We start from the raw sequence: 20,316 nt of genomic DNA, 5'->3' as shown, positions 1-20,316 counted from the left end.
TACTTAACAGGAACAACAGTGGACTGACTTTATTTCTTAAAGACTAATCACACATGTTGAACCCATCTTAAATGCAAGCTGTTACCATGTTCTTAGAATGATGAATTTCAAGGACAATAGCATCTTTTTTCTGATTATTTACAGAAGTATATTTTTAAAAGTTTCATCTTTATTTATGTGTACTTGTATGTGTCTTTCTGAGTATGTGACACATGCGTGTGGGTGCCCTCAGAGGCCAGAAGAGGGTATTGTATTCCTTGGAGATAGAGTGACAGATGGTTAGGAAGCACTCAACTCATTCTGGAAACCAAACCTGTGTCTTCTAGTCCTCTGTGAGAACAGAAGGACCTCTGAACTACTGGGCCATATAGACTCCAGTCCCTTGAGTATACAATACCTAAGGACAGATGATCTGTCTATCTGTCTGTCTGTCTGTCTATCTATCTATCTATCTATCTATCTATCTATCTATCTATCTACCATCTATCGCCTATGTATTTATCTATGTATCTATCTATTGTCTATCTATCTATCTATCTATCAATCATCTATCTACCATCTATCTATCTGTCTGTCTGTCTATCTATCTATCTATCTATCTATCTATCATCTATCAACCTGTCTACTTATCTATCATCTATTTATCTATTGAATCACTACCTATAGTACCTCTCTATTTATATATAAATTACTATATATATAAAATGTTTCCTGAGGCTTTAAGATATGTTTTTTTAAACATTTAATACTATAGTTCTTGGCTGATGAGAGTTTAAATTTTTTCTTATTATAGTTAAATTAAGCATTTATATTCCCATAAAAGAGTTTTATATTAAAATAAAATGCCCCATTTTAAATCAGTGTATGATCACACAAGGAGAATATTCCTTATAATTTTTATTAGAATATGATACACATAAGTTATGAGGTGTGTGACTCTGCCAGTCTACTAGAAAGGTTAATAAAGTATTTATGCTGTTATTTCTCACAGATGCATTATTGCCATGGGCCTTGACAGAAAACCATCTTCAACAAAACCTAGGAAGGAAAAGATTGCTGAGAAAAAGGAGGAGCCACTGAAGAAGAGTCAGGGGAAAGTGAGGAAAGAGAGAGAGAATGCACCATTGAAAAGGAACGAGATGGAAGGGAAAGAAACCTCGGTCTCAGCCACGTTTTCAGCTGAGGAACTAAAATCAGTGGTCAGAGAAGTGAGGACGGCTATGGAGGTGATGGAATGGAAGGGCAAGTCAGGACAAGATGCTTGGGAAGAGGACCAGGAAAACACGTTTACATACGGTAACTAAGCAGATTTCTCTTGTTGCTGTTGCCTTAAGCCTCTGAGGATCATTTAAGACTTTCAGATTGATCTGTGGACTGTTGCTTAGCTGTGATCTGTAGGCAGCTGGGCCATGCTTCTTTTACTGTTTCCTGTGAAGTCCCAAGTTCTTTTTCTGGCCTCAGAAGTGTTGAGGTGCTTTCTGTGGGTAGGAGGACATAAGGAAACTTCTGTCCTGCTATCCCGAGTCAGAATCCACTCCTGTAGAGACCATTTGTCCAAACAGAACTTGGTCTATTTCTTTAGTTTTTGAATATGGTTATAGGCGCAGCATCGACTACCCACTTCAGCATTGGTGAGTACAGTCCATGAGAGCATTTGTTGCTAGGACGTTACACACTGACAACACCTTGCATGCAGTTCCAAGTCCTAGCACCTGTCTCTCTTGCGTTTCTCTTTCCCTCTGTCTCTCCCCCTTTCCCTGTCTCTTCTCCTCCCTATTGCCTTGTCTTTCCCTCCCCTTACTCCTCTGTCTCATTCTCCCCCGACACAAATATGTAACACATGCAAACACAGTCAGATGCACACACACACACATACACACACTCACACATCTGCACAGGGGAAGCAACGGTAACATTGCCAGGCTCTGCGCAGTGGGTGGTGCGCCAGGCCCTCTCCCCGCTCACTCTCGCTTTCTATGTGAGCCTTGTTCGTAGCTCCATTTTACAGCATGGAAGATGGGTTTCACTCCTGCACAGACATAGCAGAACTCAGATCCATGCCTTTGTGGATCTATTCTCATTCTCTCTGGACCAATGCTTCAGGTACTGCATGGCTACATGTGATATTCCTAAGGAGCCAGGAAGAGTGCACTGAGTGTTCCTCACAGAGGAGCAGTGGCCACAGGTCAGGGTTCCCTGTGGAAGGTCCGGCCTCTTAGAATCTTGTTTCTTATGTTACTATCCAAGGGTTTCAGAAATCCTAGGGGGAAAACCTAAGTGCTGGGCCTCATATGTTGGTGACAGAGATAAGGGGGCTATTTTAGCTGGGATTTCACTCATAATGCTGGCACCCTGCTCACTTCTCTCTGCACTGCCCCCCATTTCTTACTCTTCCCTCGACTGGGGATTTTAAGATTCAGGGGTAGCTGCAATGGCTACAGAGAGTTGCTTCCAAGTGTTTCCTCTTGGAAGACAGAAGACTTGAAGAGGCCGGGCTGAGGTCCCTGTCCCTTGTTTTCCTCTTTTACAAACATGGCTGTGTAAAGACCATGCCCTTTGGACTGGGTCTATCATCTATGTTAATGAGTTAATGGGTTTTAACTTCCATTTCCATGAGGACCTAGAGAGAGACCACAGCTCTCTGCCTGGCTGTGCCTGATCATGGAACTGGAGCCGGGTTAGGGGAGATGCTAACAGAACCTCTAACTGCCACATTTGAATGCTTGGTGTTCCTCCTTGTCAGTGGGGATTCAAGATAGCACTCTGAATGTTCTAGACAAACTTGGGAGGATAGCAGAAGCTGGTAGCGGAAGGAGGCTGAAGCCCATACCAGTGGTTCATTCCTCTGATTGAAGCCAGGAGTGGGTGAGGCAAAGGTAGCTCTCTTGGGCTCTTGTGAAAACAGAAGGCTGGTAGCTGAGGGAGGACTGAGCTTTCCTGGGGATGACGTAAGGGGTAGCACACAGCTAGAGCAGGGTCAAATTTTATGTTTTGTGGAAAAGCACAAAAGCCTGTCAAAAGCAGGATGCAGGGCTATTTCTGTTACATACATGTTACATACAGGGCACACAGGTGCAAACACACACACACGCACACACACACATAAATAAATAAAAATAAAATCTTACAAAAAATTGCCCGGTAAATTGCCCAGCGATATTTGAATACAAATCTCTTTATTGTCTTTATGTTTGCTCTTTGCATGTTGAAGCGTGCACTAACCGCCTCACCCTGTCCTTTCATCTATGACTTTGTTTACAGATATTTACACTCCTTAGGTGTGCAAAATCTCACGTTCTCTCGGTGTGCCCACTTCGCTATTTCTACCACATGTTTGTTCTCACAATATAAACACTTTCTATGCGTAGGGCACCTACGTCAAAATTAATTTTCTTTGATTGCTTAGGGTGGGCAGTACTCGAGAACATTACCCAGGAGGCCCCACCACCAGAAGAGATGGAGTGTCTAATAACTAAGACACATAAAAATTGGGAAGTCTTTATTTTCTTATATCTTTTAGGTTGAGGATAATTGTTTAGCTGCTTAATTGGTTCTGCATGAGCGCCTCTCGCTGTCTGTCGCTGGCACGCTGTCACTCTGAGATTTTCAGTGTGGGGTGGGGAATAAAGAGCAAACAATTAAATATGAAAGGTGAAAAATTATAACCACGAGAGACAGCTGGAGCTTATATGATGTGACAATTTGCTTTCCCTGGTACAAATTTGCTCCATCTCTGTAGGGAATGAAGTAAATCGGAGACTGTGACAGCGATGTTCTGTTTCTAGAGTTTTGATTCTGAAGCTGTAATTATTTTGGGCGTCGTATGAGTGAACATTGTACATGGTTCCTGTTGTGGCTAAGCTATGAAGCCATCTTTAAATCTTTCCTCCAAGTCCATTTGGGGTTCTCAGCATGCTATTCACATACTATCTCTCAGGTCCTTTGGATGTGATTAATTGAATTTTTTCCACTTCACTATTCATTAGAGTGATACCCAAATATTTTGAACAATCTTTATATGAAATATGACCTCACTAGGTCTGCAGATTAACTTCCATTATTGTAATCCTGTTTTCTTCATTTTTCATTTACTTCCAATTTATCCTTCATATGAAGTCCCCCTCTCTCCATTTTGGTTCACTGTGGGTAGTGGTGTCCATTTGTAAATGAGCCCTTATTAGCTTCCAGCCTTGTCATTTAGGTTTTCATTGCTTTTTGTGCTCTTGTGTGTAGCTGATTGCAGTCTTTGATCATCTGCTGTTAGTCCTCCCTGTTCCATAATTGTGTGAAAAAGCAACAAAGAAAGACCCAGGAAAGAGAGGACAATGGAGCCAGAGTTCTCATTAGAGTGAAATGGTTGAAGCTCCCAGAGTTCTGTTCTCATTGTCACTGTGCGGAGTTTCTTCTTTCAGACTATGAAGAAGATTTCGAAGTGGATGAGGAAAAGCAAGATGAGAGAGCTGAGGATGAGGGTCAGGCTGAGGATCAGACAAGCATAACATCCAAGTCGCCCGCGGAAGGAGAAAAAGATAATTTCAGCCTTGAAAAGGAGATTGAAATCTCTTCAGAGAAGGCACCCGATGCCCGTGCCTGTGAGAACGGCGAGGATGAAGGCTTGGACAGCGAAGAGGAGGATAAACAAGGCAGGTTACAGAGTGTGTCAGGCTGCTTTTGACTTTGCTTTCCGTAAGGTTAATAAGACAGAGATGCAGAGTTACCTAACCCAAGAATCCCCCAAGAATCCCAGCCAGCCATGCCTCAGCGAGTTTCTGAATTGAAGATCTCTTCCTTAGTCTGTTCGCTTTCCTTAGTTTGGGAGATTTTAGCAAGACATTAGATTGGGCTTGCAGTAACCTGTGCTCTGTCTAGTTAGAAAGGTTGTTACATTTTTTTTATCTCAAACTATTTCAACACGCACAAACATACACACAGAGAGAGAGAGAGAGAGAGAGAGAGAGAGAGAGAGAGAGAGAGAGGAGGAGAGAGAGAGAGGAGAGAGAGAGAGGAAAGATTCCAAGTAGTTCCCTTAAGGGTACTCCAGAGGGATACTGAGGCAGACTTTCCTTTTGGGCAAGAAAAGTCAGAGAAGTAGCAATACGGCAGGTCCGCCCGTCGTTTCCAAAGGTCTTATGTAATATAATTGATGGGTAGCCCACGATACCTGCTTGCAGTCAGATTGACGCTGGTTTCTGGTGCAGACAGAAGAACATTTCAGCCCATTAGTAAATGTTAGTCCTTTATACTGGACGTGCAACCAGTGGTCTCAACGCTCAGGGCATCCTAAAGACCCTTTGGGGCACTGGGACTCACAGAGACTCACAGGCAGGCTCTGTCAGGATGGCGCCTGTCATTTCTTCCTGACAGTGGGATTGACAGAGTCAGCTCTGAGGGAGGAGAAAGAGTCTTCTGCAAGTGGACATGACCGGAGTAGCCCCTGGCCCACACTTAAAAGCTTCTATTCGCTGAAAGGATAAACCAAGCAAGGGTTTGTGCTTTGGGATGTTTCTCTTGTTTTTATTTCTTTTCAATTCTGCCATGAACACAGACAGGGTGCTGAGCTGCTAGGTTCATAGGAGGGTTTGCAGGGTTAACCTCTTTCAGCTTAAAATGACTGTAAGTGTTCAAAGGAAAAATAAAGATCTCTTTAGGTAGGACAAGACTTTTTAAAAGATTTTAATTCACTTAAATTCTGTCTAGTAAAACAAGGGACACATTTCCTATTTTGTCATCTGAAGGTATTCGGCCTATGATCTGTGTCTTTTAGTTAAAGAATTCTCTTGGCACCTCATGGGCTTTTATCAATAATGATAAGAATGGTCACACTATATTTGAGTCTTTGTGGTTTTGGTATTTGTAACTAGAGAATGGGGTCACATTACGGGTGTATTTTGAGTTGCTGACTTTTTTAAAGCTTGCTTTTCATTCCAAATTATTTTCTATATAAAAAAATCAAATTTTGATTTTAGGAATTATTAAGATACTATAAAAATTAAGCAATCAAATTGATTATGAATAAACGTTTAGTTTATAATTCACTCTCTTCAAAATTAATTTATGATGTTTTTCTGTTAGCTTAGTGGGTTCACATGAATCTACTGATATTTTAATTATCATCTTCTGCCCCACAGCCCCTCCATTAGTGCCCCACCACCCACTCAAGTCACAGTCTGGCAGGGCTTCTGTTCCCACAGCCCCAGCTCGACTGCGGTCATGCTATGTAGGTTTAAATTAAGTCTCTATCATTCTATTTGTCAAGATGACTCAGGAGTCAAGGCTGGAGTGAAACCTACTAGCCCAGAGAGGCTGAGTAACAACTAACTAACCTTGCTTTTTGACCAAAGAGACCACAAGAGACTTCTTCACTCTTCCCTGAGCCTAAAAAGTTCAGACTCTAGTCCCCTCCCTTTCCTTCCCTGCATCTTCTCTATCCAAATTGCTGGCTTCTCTATGGTCAATTCTTGTCAGCTGATCACTGGCTCCACCCCCTGATTCAAGGTTTAACTTTATTGGGCAGTCTCTGCAATGTCAGAGTGCTATCAAAATATTCTACAACAAATTTAAGCAAGTTTGTTCTAATAGTTAATACACACGAATTAAAAGCAAAAAAGAGCAGCCTTACATAGAGTAAAAGAGAAAACAGTTTTGTTTCAAACCAGGAAAGGGTCCATGAGGATGTGAACAGCATCTTTCGTACTAAACTGCCCGACAGCCAAGGTAAAAAGTGAAAGAAACGCTATTAGAAAATGCAGAATGATGGTGATTCGGTGTATTTGCAAATAAAACTGACGTTCATATTTATTACATTGCTCAAACTTGTAGGTATTTTAATATGTTGAGATGGATCTTTTCTGTAGATATTTGCATTTTAAGTTTCTTACACAAAATTTGTGTAAAATATAATGTGTCAGTTTGAATATACATATGAAGTTCAGTTCATAGTTCTTTATGACTCAGACCTGAATAATTCAATAGAAAATGTTGCTATAGTATAGAAAAAAAGTTTCGTCTTAGTCGATTTTTCAAAGGAATTATCCACGTGATTTTTCTGTCTATAAATACATTAAAATTCAATTGCTATAAGCGATTAGGAACACAGATGGCTTGGGTTTTCATGTCTGCTGTAACAGGGTGAAGATATTAGGCTGTTGCTGTCGCAAAGATCCTGTGAACTCCTTGGCTCTCTAGTTGTCTGAGCTTTGTACTTTCTGGAGATCAAATAGATTTTCCTAACATAATAAGCTTTTATTTTCACCAAGAGAAAGGGATGGGCAGGTCTTCTTTTCTTCCTTTCAGGGACAGCTCTGAGTATCTGCGCCATGACTACTGAATACCAATAGTGACGGAGAGTCTGGCGCTGGCTGCTGCTGTGTGTACCTGGCCACGCTGTAGCTCACCTGGTGACCCCTGCTCAGAAAGACTGAGTTCCACAGTGCCTGTGTGTGTGTGGGGGGGGGGGGGGGGAATTGCTTCATCTACCTTAAACAACCTTCAGAGCAATTACTTCCCCCTTTTTATCTGCATTTTGCAATACGCAAACTGGCAAATAGTGGAATCAAATAATTCCAAAGTCATATAGCCAGGAAGTTCTGCAATTCATTCGCAATTATAACCAAAGCTCAAAGCCTGCACTTTGGAGGAAAGATAGGTTTCTCAAAAGCAGAACATATCCATGTACCTACAATTAAAATCACCATTCAGCCTGGTGAAAGAATTTGTTTCCTGTAGTTCTACAGCTCAGAGGCCTTTTGTCTTCTTTTGCTGCTTCTGCTTTGTTTCTACAAAGGGGAAGTAAAAACAGAATTTCTAAATTTCCCTAGATTGTCCTTTCTCTCCATGAATAAATTCTCTCCATTCCTAGGCCTTGCAAGGTCTCCCTTCAGTGACTCTGTCCCCTGGGGGAGATTGAGTTAATCCCTTTAACCCTATCCAGTAGGAGGTCAGTTTTCAGACATTCCCCATGTATTAAATGTTGTCTCTCAAATTACACAGATGATTAGCACAAACAGCCATGCTAAGAAAACCAGGACGGTGTGTTACTTTGCTATTCTCTTGAAGACAGTATCACAAGAGACTTTGTAGATATGTTTACAGGGCATATTTTGACATCACCCCTTCTAAGGTACTTTGGCTGTGTGATCTCTGGCTAATATTCATGTTATGTGGTTCTTAGACTATTAACTGAAAAAGATACGTAGAATTACATAGAGGCAGAATAGATAATGTTTTAAATAGTTATGGAATGAGAGCGACCAGGACAGTCACTTCACAAATGCTGGGAAACGTTTGAGACAGAATTGAACTGGCAAGCTATTTTCTCTTGTCATTTCAATAACGGAATTCTCAGAGTCCTTTCGGGGGCCCTTCCAGTCCTGAGCGTGCACAGACCCTGCCGCTTTGCCAGAGCTCTGAGATACAGTTATCTCAGTGCTTGTCTGTGACCTCCCAGGAGGCCTCCTGTCTTCTGGACCTTCGTTAATCAGATTCCATTGTGTTGCTCGAAACTACGCTTCTTAGTATGGGACGTGTAAGAGCTGGCGATTTCATCCAGCTAATACATAGCATTTATTGGAGATGACAATATTGTGCAGTGGATTTCATGGAAAACGCAGCGTTTCACCTACAAAAGAGTGAGAGGCATAGCATGGGCGCGGAATCCCAGACACCTGTGCATCCCTTTTATTGACATGATTAAGAATCTTGCTGTTAGTGTTTGGATGTGTTTCATTTGAACCTGCCTGCACCTGTTCCCGGGGGCAAACAATTGCCCAGGCTGTCACTCTCGTGACAAGTCAGCCCTGTTTAAACTGCCAGCTCACAATTGCCCTGCACACTTTGATGAATCCACTGTCAAGTGGCCCATGAGTGATGGAGGAGAGCCGACTCAGAGAGGACCCTGCTCCAGGAATGGCGTGGGCCGCTTCCTGCCATTTCAAAGGGACGATGGCTTCTGATCTCTGCGTTTGTGTTTGCAAGCCTGGACATTAATTTACCAGCAGAAAATGCTTTGTTAAAGATGAATGCTGTGAGTCTGGTAGGGAAAACACTGTGTGACCAGGAATGCACTTTTCCTGGGCAGTTTGGAGGTCAAAGCTAAGTAATTCCTCATGAGAAAAAAAGGGAGAAGCAGTGAAGACAGACCAGAGAGCAGGAGGCAGACAGTGTTGTTTCTCCGACTACTCAAAGAGCCAGATTTGAAGCACGTGTTTGTTTTATAATAGTTCACTTGTGTGTTCTTCAGTTTGATAAAGCCGATGCCGTAGACCTAAAATCTCAGACTCACCAAACATTCAATTTACTGCAATTAAGATTCTTACCATCTTGGGGTTTTATTCTTTTGCTTAAATATATACTTTGATGATTGCATATATGTACCCAGTGTATTTTGGTCATATTGGCTATGAACTTGAAGAGAAGGCCATGGCAAGGTCCTCTTCTATAATGACATTGTATTTGACATGATTTGACGAAATGACTACTGCAGGGTCATATCCCGCAGCCTGGGTAGGGGAGAGCCATGAGGAAATTATACACAATGGATAGACACTTTACGTGTTCATTTTTGCACGGCTTGTCATTATTTGTTTCTTTTCACTTTGTTTCATGTGGATGGGTGTTTGCCTACATGCATGGAAGTCTGTGGTCCACCTGCTATGTTCTGGTGGAGGCCATAAAACATCTTTGGGTGCCTTGTAACTGTGGTTGTAGACAGTGGGTGCTGAGCCCTCTGCACGCACAGTGAGTGCTTCTAACCCTTGAGCCTCCTCTCCAGCTTCAGTCAGTCATTTCTTAATAACATGCATTCCTTTACTGCTGGCTGCTGAAGAAGGAAGTCACAGATTCAAGAAATTTGGTTTAATCCACCATTGCTTAGTCTACATTCAAATACTTTCAAATGAGCTCTTCCACCATGGCTTTGTCGTTTTTGATGTGTGATAGCACTATGTGGCTGAGGCTGGCTTTGAGCTTGAGATCCTTCTGTCTCGGCCTCCCATATGCTGGGAACAGAAGAGCGTGTGTCACCACACCAGGCCTCTCTACACTTCTGAACGCACATGGTTACATAGTTATGATGTCACACAGCAAACTTCTGAAGGAAGATTGATTGACCAGCTCATAATACAAAAGCATAAAGGTTTACACAGTACAGCATGATGTGATTTGTTCTGGTCTCAATACTGAATTCACTATACAGCTTAGCAAGGTCAATCAGACAGTGTAGAGGCGGCTACCCTCTGGGGCCCCTTTTTCCTGTCATAGATATATAGTGAGCAAATATGTCCTTATAAAATAATGTACATATTTAACTCAATGGTGAATTCACATATTTCATGGAGTGATAATTGATTACCTGTTGAGGGCCAGATACCTGCTCTTACAATGAATGATGAGCTTATACATTAGTTTAATTTATATTTCTATGTTTTAAAATATCTATTCATTCTAGAACAGTGGTGCTGAACCTGTGGGATACCATATACATCAGATGTTTGCACTATAATTCATAACAGTAGAAAAGTTACCGTTATGGAGTTGGAAAGAGACAAGTTTGTGGTAGGGGGTCACCACAATATGAGGAGCTATACTAAAGGCGAGCAACATTAAGAAGGTTGAGTAGCACTGTTTTAGAATGTTCACTGAGTACCAACTCTTTGTTGTTATATTGTATGTGAAGATTTCACCTGAACCCTGGTAGCTGGAACGAGAGGGAAATAGTTCACACGCGCATGCCTATAAGCAGGAACCATTAGTATATGAACTCGTGTGCCTTCGCCAAATCGGAAGAACAAAGGAAGTGTCATTTGTGAAGTGAAGGTTTTGTTTTGAATTCTTAAACTTAGTAATAAGAAAGATGCCATTGGCAATACAGTCGGAAAGAGTTGTGGCTCCATTGGCTAGATGTCAATTTTTAATAGAAATTAACCACTTTAAGTTGTATAATTAAACCCAGTATCTTAGATTCTAGGTAAACAACAATGAAGTGACAAAACAGGGTGACAACCAGGACTCTGAGGAACTAGCAAGTTTTCAAGTTTGCTACGTGCTGAAGAGTGTGGGAATAATTAAAAAAAAAAAAAAACCAACAAGCTTGCCTCCGGTGAAGATGGCGCAGGCTCTGAGGGTAGGAAGAGCGGAGCCACACTTTCTGAGCGCTCTTCAGGACAACTGCTTGGAAAATGAGCCAGCACCCCAGGGAACAGCACAGTTATCCAGCTGGTCTGCCAACGTGAACAAATCACTAGTCATTGAAGGGCCTGCCTTCCAGCTGGAAGGAGAGGCCGTGGCTCGCTTTTCTTTGTAGACTATTTCCTGGCACATTGGATGTCCTCAGCTTTAAGGGATGGGTGTGTCCATGCAGGCCATCTGCATTGTCAATGGTATGGGAAAGAGAGGAAAGTTGGGGATTGGATAAATATTAGGGGAACCATGATCCTGCTAGGGACAGGAAACAGTGGGGGACGTGCAGTTGGCTTTGGCAGAGCCTCAGACACTGAGTACAGATCTTTTCCTGGACAAGGGGATCAGGAGGAACAAGCTCTCTCAGTAACAGGACAGGGATAGGGACTTTTTGGAAAAAATGGAATCAGGCAAGAGGCTGTGGCTTTACTTTGTACCTCTAGTAGCCTCTCCATTCTAATGACTAACAATTTCAAATATGTCCTCAAGGTTGCTTTATTTGGAACTTTCTAGTATAAATTTTGCCTTATTTCTAAGAGAGGAAGCGCAACTCATTGTGGAAATCCCATTGCACGAACCTGAAGCCTTTTCTGCAATCCTTGTCTTACCCCAGCGTCTGCACAGACATGGAGCAAGAAGGGAGAGTGGGAGTCAGTTACACCAGGAGATGAGGGAGACATTTGGAGACAGAAAGGAGTTTGTATTGGAGGTCTGGTGCCCTAGCTACTGAGAGGCCACACATTTCCCCTTCTTTCTTTACTGAAAATACTCAAAACTGAACCAGGATGGGCTGTTGGTCTTTTGAAATAAGATGATATACCTAATAGAAGCTACCGAAAAAGACAGAAAAGGTAGCCTGTGAGCAGTGCACAGAACCCAAAGTGGCAATCATCCTGCCAACATTCAGATGGCCCGTGCAGTGTTGGGGTCTCTGACTATGCTGAATGACATGTCCTAACTAATATACATTGGGTAGAGTCATCCACTAATAAGTGTGAGTTGTTTCCCTTAATTTTTGGGGGAGAACAGAGTGTGAATGGCCCAATTAAGGGTTCTCTAGAAGCACAGAGTCACCTGGTGCTTGCCCACGGATTGTGGTGACAGGAATGGTGTTTTAGAGAGGCTGCTGCTTAAGAGAGCCTTACTAGTGTCTTGGAAGTGTTGGCATGTCTCTGTGGCTATAGTTAAACTGCTATAGAGAGCTGTGCTATAGATTGCTGGCAGAGCCAGAGGGACAGGAGGATGATGAAGGAAAGGCTGGCATTTTTACTTATTTAGTTCTCGTCTTTAGTTCCACATTAGCTGGCCCAGCCAAATGTGTCAGCATCATACAGTGATACAAAAGTCAGCTAAGTGAATGTGGAACACAGAAGAAATAAATCTGGAAGACCGGGAAGCTCTGGAGACTCCCACTAGTTGGGATATTCTATATGCATGTTTGGTCCCTGGTACCCTCAAAAGATAAAGTGTTTTCTGCAAAATAATTTTAAGTTCAGAGCAATTGTTTATTTTATTTTATTTATTTCTTATGGATACAATATTCTATCTGTGTGTATGCCTGCAGGCCAGAAGAGGGCACCAGACCTCATTACAGATGGTTGTGAGCCACCATGTGGTTGCTGGGAATTGAACTCAGGACCTTTAGGGAAGAGCAGGCAATGCTCTTAACCTCTGAGCCATCTCTCCAGCCCCCAGAGCAATTGTTTTTTAAAGCAAACATGAGCTTGTGCTTTTCTTATCTGAAGCAATGGAATCAGGGAATTTTACAATTGTGCCCCTTTCTTTCACGGATTCAACACGTAGGTTCACTCTTGGGAAGTTTCCACAAGCCTTTTAGGGTTCACGTGCAAGCCGTTTTTGACTATTGTATGTTTCTCGCATACATCCTTCTGGCAGTGCATCTGGGGCCTCTATTTTGGCTCTGTGATCTGCAGTGTTATTTCTCCACCCTGTCCTCTTTCACAGATTGCCTTAGGTTGCCCGAAGTTTTTCACCCTTGGGCATAAACTGCCTGGAGAAACCAGGGAGTTTATATTCCCCACAGGGTGGCCCACAGCCAATTATCTCTGTAGTTCAAAGTGAGAAAACCTGCTAGCTCTTAAGCCCATTACATCCCTCCTAGCCCAGCTGCCAGCTGAGTTGAGCTGATTCTGGGAACAGCTCATTGACTGACTGTCTCCCGTGCTTGCCTGGCTTCCTCACTCCCCGAAGACACTCTCCTGGAGCTCATCCTCAGTTTATCTTCTTCTCGGGCAGCTTCCTTTCAATGTCTCCCTTCTAGGGACTCCAGAAACGGTGTTATTTACACACACACACACACACACACACACACACACACACACACACACACACCAAACACATTTCCCAATGCCCAGCTGCATTTGTGAGTGCAAAGATGGTACCCAGATGCCAGAGTATTCTAGGGTTTTACAGTAGATAAAACATTACTGCTGTGATTAAACAGTAGAAGTCAATATGTGTTCTTACAAAAACAAAGTCGTACCCGAAATTTCTAATAGCAAAGGTATTTATAGCCTCTCTAGAGATTCTGAAAGAGAATTCAAACCTGGAGTTGGTTTTCTGGTAAATGTGATCTATTAAACTGGCTTGGGGGCACAGACCTTAATGCCTAGCAATTGGGAGGCAGGGACTGGAACGCATGGGGTATAAAGCAGTGAAACACTGTCTTGAAATAAGACACAATTAAATAACCATCACAAAAATAAAAGTAAGTCCGAACCAAGCCAAAAATCTCTGGTAGTTTGCAGATCAGTTTTTAATCACGATAATGACATAGAATACACTGAGAAAGTGATCCGTTCTCCCTAAAGTTTGTTAGTGGGTTAATACGATTTCTTCCCACTATCGTTCCCTATCAGCTGACACATTTACTGTATAGCGAAGATGTTATCATTTTATTTTTTGCAGATATTAAGACCGTTTCTTCGAACTCGTCTAGAAGTCATCCCTACTCCAGTGAAAGCGAAGATGAATCTGCGGAGCCGAGCGCAGATGTTCACTCCGGAAACAGTGCAGGGGGAAGTTCCAGAAGTTCCTCTTCTCAGGACCTACGCGAAAGTGACGGCCAAGGAAAATACCACGTCCCAGTCGAGGAGTCCTTGGAAACTGAGATCGAGGAGCAAGAAATCACTAACGGAGAAGAGGTTCACGGACCTCCGCTGACAGAGGTTAGTTGTTTGCCTGCTGAGGAAGAACCAGTGGAGGTAACCGAAGAGATTACAGAACCCAAGACGTCTGGGCAGTCGGCTTCCCCAGAGGCGAAGGTTAGAAGCCAGCTCCAGGAAGGAGGCACCTCCGTGGTGGAGGACAGAAAAGCCGACCTCCCTGGGCTGGAAGAAGAGGGTAAGTACAGCCAATGAGGTGACGCCACGCTCACGCACGGCCAATGAGGCGACACGCTCACTGCTCACTCACGTACCTGTGCATGGAAGCTGATTTGTGTCAATGCGACTGCCAGAGCTGGGGAATCAATCTGGATGATTCTGGAAGGATTCTATATTTGCCTTTCTCCTTGTCACAGAATTTCACATGTATTTTCAGCTTGCTGTTTTCCTTCTATTGCATTTTAAAAATGACTTGATCATTCTTACATAGCCTGTTTCCTATTTTCTGTAAATTCCTTCCTATGGTAATTCTATCTCAAAAATCAAATAAAACACGATACGTGTGTGAAAGTCAAAGACATGTCTGGCTTTTTAGAGGTCGATGTTAACGCTGCTGTTTGTTCCCGAGTGGTGGATACATTTGTATATGTATAACTCATGTGGATGGTGCTTAGCGTGTCCTATGCATGGCTGTATGTTGGATGTGAACTCATTGCATCATAACCATGGCCATCTCTTCTCTCCGGGGGAAGCAGCCATTTCTTAAGAAGGTTGTGTTGCCAAGAACTGAAGAGCCAAGGGGCAGTCCCAGAGTTGGGTCAGGTGGAGCGGCCCCAGAGCTTCTTGTCTCCCTCTCATTGTAGATTAGATTCTTACACAACTATTAAAATTTCCTAAGCTATTTCATTCTGAACTATACTCTGACACCGAGCTCTTTCAAGGTCGCTGGGTTTCCAGGGTGTGTGGGCAGGTCCTGTTTGATGAGAGAAGTTTAGGGTGGGACAATGGATCCCCAGGACCACAGACGCATGGAAGGTCAGAAGCTTCTGTCACCTCAGAGAAGACAAGGAATGGATAGAGCCCAGTCTGTGGCTAGTGAATTAATGTGTCTTCCTGATAGCTGCTTCTCACAGAGAGCATCCTGTATCCTTCCAGGCCTCCAGGTCTCCACCATTTGCTCTCATCTGCCTCCCTGACAGTGCACCAGACAAGCTGCTGGGTTCCCAGTTAAATCTGCTTCACAGTTTCATATTATGAATCCAACCATGTTTTTAAAACTTTGAGTGCTTTTAATTGTTATACGTTTTAGATCTCTAAAAGCTATTACTGAACTATTCAGGCCTACATCTCGGAATAGAGGATATTGAATAGTTACCTGTCTGTCTTACTGCTAATGTAACCTTGTAGTATGCCATGGTAGTATAGTCAAGACAAGGATGTAGTGAAGCTCCTTCCAGAAAGTGTTAGAAGGCGTGACCACTGGGCTGATGTCACTAACTATGTCTAGAATGAGAGAAGGGATGTGTCATGTAAAAGTTCAAAGCAGGACAAGTCCCACACAGCTAAGATTACTTTGATAGAGCTGCCTACCATGACTTGAACGGGGATGACGCCAGTAGGCATGCTAATGTGGAGGGAGAAAGCTCATAAAGCATTTCTTAAGATGAAATCAGAAATCTTACAGAGCTAAAATCAAGCTTCTGGAAGCTTCGAGGAGACTCAACCCCTTCCCTTCTCCAGTCTGCCTTGCACTCACCCACATCAGTCTCTCACCAGCTTCATTTAAAACCCCACCTTACCATCTCTAAGTCTGCCCTCCCACAGACTTCTGCTCCCCTTCAAACTCTTGCCCCTCTGCCCTGTCTAACAAAGGCACACGGGTGCACACATGGAGTCCTGATACCAAGGCTCTTTATCACGTGTGCCAAGGTGGTGGGATGCAAGGCGATCCCTGTAGGTTTGCAGAATAAGGATATGGTCTTTCAAGCAGGGGATACTGTTGAGTGTTCTAAACGTTTCAAACAAATTAAGAATGCATGAATCACTTGACATGGGCAATAGGAAACAACCAGAAGAACTTACAGAAAATAAATTATTCATCCTGTAATACCATGTAGCAAAATCAATGATAGAAAGGAAAAGTTATTTGAAATATTTGAAGCATAGATTTTTACATATATTTAAATAAGTAAATAATATTTGGAAAGTAGGGTTGCCATACAATGGATTGTAATATGCTGATGAATAAAATAACAAGTGTTGAACACATCAGTAGATTTTATCCCTCATATTTTAGAAATGGTAAGTATATTTGTTTATTTTCTCAAATACATTGGGAAACATATTACATGATGCCTCTGATTTCACAGGCATTTTATAATCTTTTTATGAACAGGTTTGACACTGGAAGGCCAGGAATGAAACTTTTATCCTTGCTAAGCTTTAATACACGAGCTAATTTTGTTAATGTTTATTCTTCATTAATATCTATATAAATACAAATGGAGCATCTATAAACTAGAAAAAAAAGGTAGTTTAAAAATACTCTAACATTTATTACATGAAAAATCACTTTCATTGTTTGGTAAGTTTTAAATTTTCAATCTGACATTTTACAGTTAATTGTTGTATTTTATACATTTATTAAGCTTTTATAAAGCATGCTCTGCCTTCTGCTACAATGTGACTCTACAAACACTCCTGTGTGGCTCTGATGAGCATCCTTAACGTCCACGGATTCCATTCTTGGGCTTCCTCAGAACCTAACCTTTTCTTTACTGATGGATATTTATATTTTCCCACACTTATTTTGATACATTTTTAAATTCTCACTATGATTAGCAGTTCTTTTGTGTTTGATTACCTATTTATTTCAAATTCACAAATATTTCCTCAAGATTATAAAAAGTATAATTTATAAGTCATAAAAAGTATAATTTCTGTATCAAAAGTTACAGGGTTTTTTTTTTTTTGTGCCTTGATGGATGTTCTTCTCGCTCACAAACAATAGCCTCAAAAGTTTAAGTATTTCAGGGAGGAGGACAGGGTGCCAGGAAATCTGGTGATTCTGTCCTCCCATCTTCCTCATATGTGTGGCTATAGCCAAGAAAACACTCACGGTTCCAGACATTTCATAGGATACACTTAGATAATGTGAACACAAAATAATAGATGACTAGTGTTTTGTTAGTTATAATTTAGAAGACATATAGAAATGCAGTAATTTCTGGTGTGTGTGTGTTTGTGTGTGTGTGTGTGTGTGTGTGTGTGTGTGTGTGTGTGTGTGTGATGCTGGGACTGAACCCAGGGCTTTGAGCCTGTTAGCCAAGTGCTCTACCAGTGACCTGTATCTGCAACTTCATTCTGTGTTTTTAGGTATAAATTAAGAATAGTCAGCTTATGTAATTTAGCTGAAGTAAGGGTACAACTAAAGTAAAATGTGATTTGTTGTTATGTGCACAGAATAAAACAGGTCTGAGTGAAAGCAGACAAATCTGAGCTGAGCTGAGGTCTAAGGACAAGGTCTGAGTGAATGTGGAAGTATTTGGTCGTCTGTTCTGGTAGATTCCTTCTGCCACTGTGTGTGGACGTCTTCAGGCATCTGTTCCGGTAGATTCCTTCTGCCATGCCCGGCATATGCTTTGTGTCCAACACGGTTCTTTGTGTGAATAGGACAAAGTCCTTGACTATACAAAGTTTGTGATCAGGGAGGAAATATGTTTGACACACGGATCGTTAAGCGTGTGGTTTACCTGGTGTGTAAATGAGGAGGCAGAAGATTGTTAAGGGGTACTTTTTGAGGGCTGGCTTTTCTGCTAATGGTACATTTGAGCAGAGACATGAGGAGGGGACAGAGGTCAGATACTCTGTCACCTGCTGGAGATCTGAGGCACAGCTAGGAGCCTCAGCCCTGGACCGCGGACAGAGTTTGGGAAGAAAGCCAGTGTAGTGGAATAGGGTGAAAGGGAGGCAAAAGGGGAAGAGGAGGGAAGAAAGCCAGTGTAGTGGAATAGGGTGAAAGGGAGGCAAAAGGGGAAGAGGAGGGAGCCAGGGACAGGGAGAGGGAGAGAGGAAGAGACGCAGAGGGGAGCCGAGGTAGACTTACAGACCTCTGTGAAGTACTTATTCTGCCATGGGAAATGCTTCCGCTGGAAATTTCAGAGTGGACAGATGCCATGATCTGAACTTTGAGAAAGACGACTCTCCCTCCTGTAGGGAGGATGGAGTCTGTCCTTGAACAGCTGTGACCTTGAACTTATAATTAATTCTAAGTTTTGTGCTCCTTGCTTCAATGTCATGGGTAACACCAAAGCATCCTCACTGTGCAGGCCGACGAGGTTAGCTGCGAGTCTGTCAGGATCAGTTTCGGGGAAGGTAATTGATCCCCTACAAAGGATGATAGAGGCACAGAGATACTCTCCAAGGTGACTGTGGACTTAGAGTGAACTTGCCTATGTCTCCACTCTGCTTCCATGGATTTTTATGGTTTAGAATTTCAGATACAACCATTGGCATCATTTTCCTCTGCTGTGGAGCAGCTCAGTATTCTTTGCATGTTTACGATGGGACCATTTCATTTTGTTTCAGCGCTCGCAGAGGAGAAGGGATGAATTCCCTGTCCTTGAAGGAACAGGCGGAGAATGTAAAAGATGCACGGGGCTACCAGCTAAGGCGCTTGCTTGCATTTTGACATCTGAAATTGTGGGGAAGAGAGGTAATGGTGGGAACTAAGGGCAGTGTGGGATGGACAGACTGACATTTATGTTTTGTGGCTTCACCAGGGTTTTTAGTTTGTGTACTGGGCATCTCATTTTGCACTGCCCAAATTCCTCCTCAGGCCCTGCTGGCTACAAAATACTTGATACTTCATAGAAACAAACAAAACTTCCCCAACACACAGTAAGTGGAAGCTTTTGAATGATCCCTGTCCATTTCTTATTTCTCTAGAGATTTTTGTTTTACCTGAACTGGGTAATAATGAATGCAAAAAACTTTATTTTTTTTAAATAATCACAAAAGTAAACATGGCATCCTAGATTTGTGTTTAGTTGACAAATTATAGCCCTTATTGCAACATCATTCTGTGCCTTACTTTTTCTTAGAATCCAAGTTTATGATAAGGAGTCTATAGAAACTTCTAACTTACTCATTTAAACCATATGGACAGACTGTGCTTCAAAATGATTGAAACTTTTTTATTAAGTATTCTTGACTCAGACATTTATTGGCGTTCTGTTTGTATCCTATCTATGAGAGCCTGAGCTTTGGCATTTCATGGTCTGGTTTTATTTACACCAGTGTTCAGCTTTTTGCAGTGTGCTGGCCTCTTGGCAGGTGCTAAGACGTAAGACTTAAGGACAATAAGGCTCCATTCCAAAAGGAGGCTAATCAGGAAACTGAAGATACCAGTGCAATCGGTGATAAGAGCTCTGTGTGTCCCAGCCTTGGCTCTGTTTGAAATCAGGCCAATCATAAAGGGTTGCACTTGGAAAGTTGTGATTTTTCTCCTGAATCATGGACATTTTCACGATCCAGATGTCACACAATCCACAGGATTTGTTGCATAAGAGCATGAGAGAGAAAGACACAAGGAGCTCCCTGGAGTTGATTTCCCATGAGAAAGAGAAGGAGCTCAACATAATTAAGAAGTGATCCTCTAAGATCGTCAGTTCTCGGTGGTGTTGAAGCTGAGGGAAAATCAGAACGTTCTCCTTCACAATGAACATCAGAAAGCAAAAGTCTGGGCCAGGCCACAGTCTCTGGAGCAGGGCGAGGCCAAGACACAGGGTGGCCTCTCTGCCTCATCTCCTCTTCCTTCCACGTAGTTCTTGGGCCTATCCTTTGGAATGTATATCTACTTAGCTTAACACGTCGGAGGAGGCAGGTATGCAGTTCCTACCAGAAGCTATTGGCATTCAAGAAGCTTCCCCACTCTTTAGATGAAAACACACAACACACAGTTTTGTATAAACAAAACTGCCCCTCTTTCCCAGTAGATAATGATGTAAAAGGCAAC

General features: G+C 42.4%; 1 protein-coding gene across 5 annotated transcripts in view; it reads left to right on the top strand.

Moving 5' to 3' along the window:
* Erich3 (glutamate rich 3) overlaps positions 1 to 20,316 on the top strand; it is a 92,695-nt gene that overhangs the window by 57,366 nt on the left and 15,013 nt on the right. For all 5 annotated transcript variants that reach the window (XM_050149500.1, XM_050149497.1, XM_050149496.1 and 2 more), the window contains 3 exons: positions 992 to 1,296; positions 4,413 to 4,643; positions 14,104 to 14,538. In XM_050149500.1, coding sequence (XP_050005457.1) covers positions 992 to 1,296; positions 4,413 to 4,643; positions 14,104 to 14,538 — 971 coding nt within the window. The remainder of the gene's footprint in view (positions 1 to 991; positions 1,297 to 4,412; positions 4,644 to 14,103; positions 14,539 to 20,316) is intronic.

Source organism: Alexandromys fortis, unplaced genomic scaffold (assembly GCF_014885135.2).
Source record: "Alexandromys fortis isolate MF-2015 unplaced genomic scaffold, M_Fortis_MF-2015_v1.1 scaffold_68, whole genome shotgun sequence".
NCBI lineage: Eukaryota > Metazoa > Chordata > Mammalia > Rodentia > Cricetidae > Alexandromys > Alexandromys fortis.
Note: the sequence above shows the minus strand (reverse complement) of the source record. Positions and strands in the feature narration are given on the sequence as shown.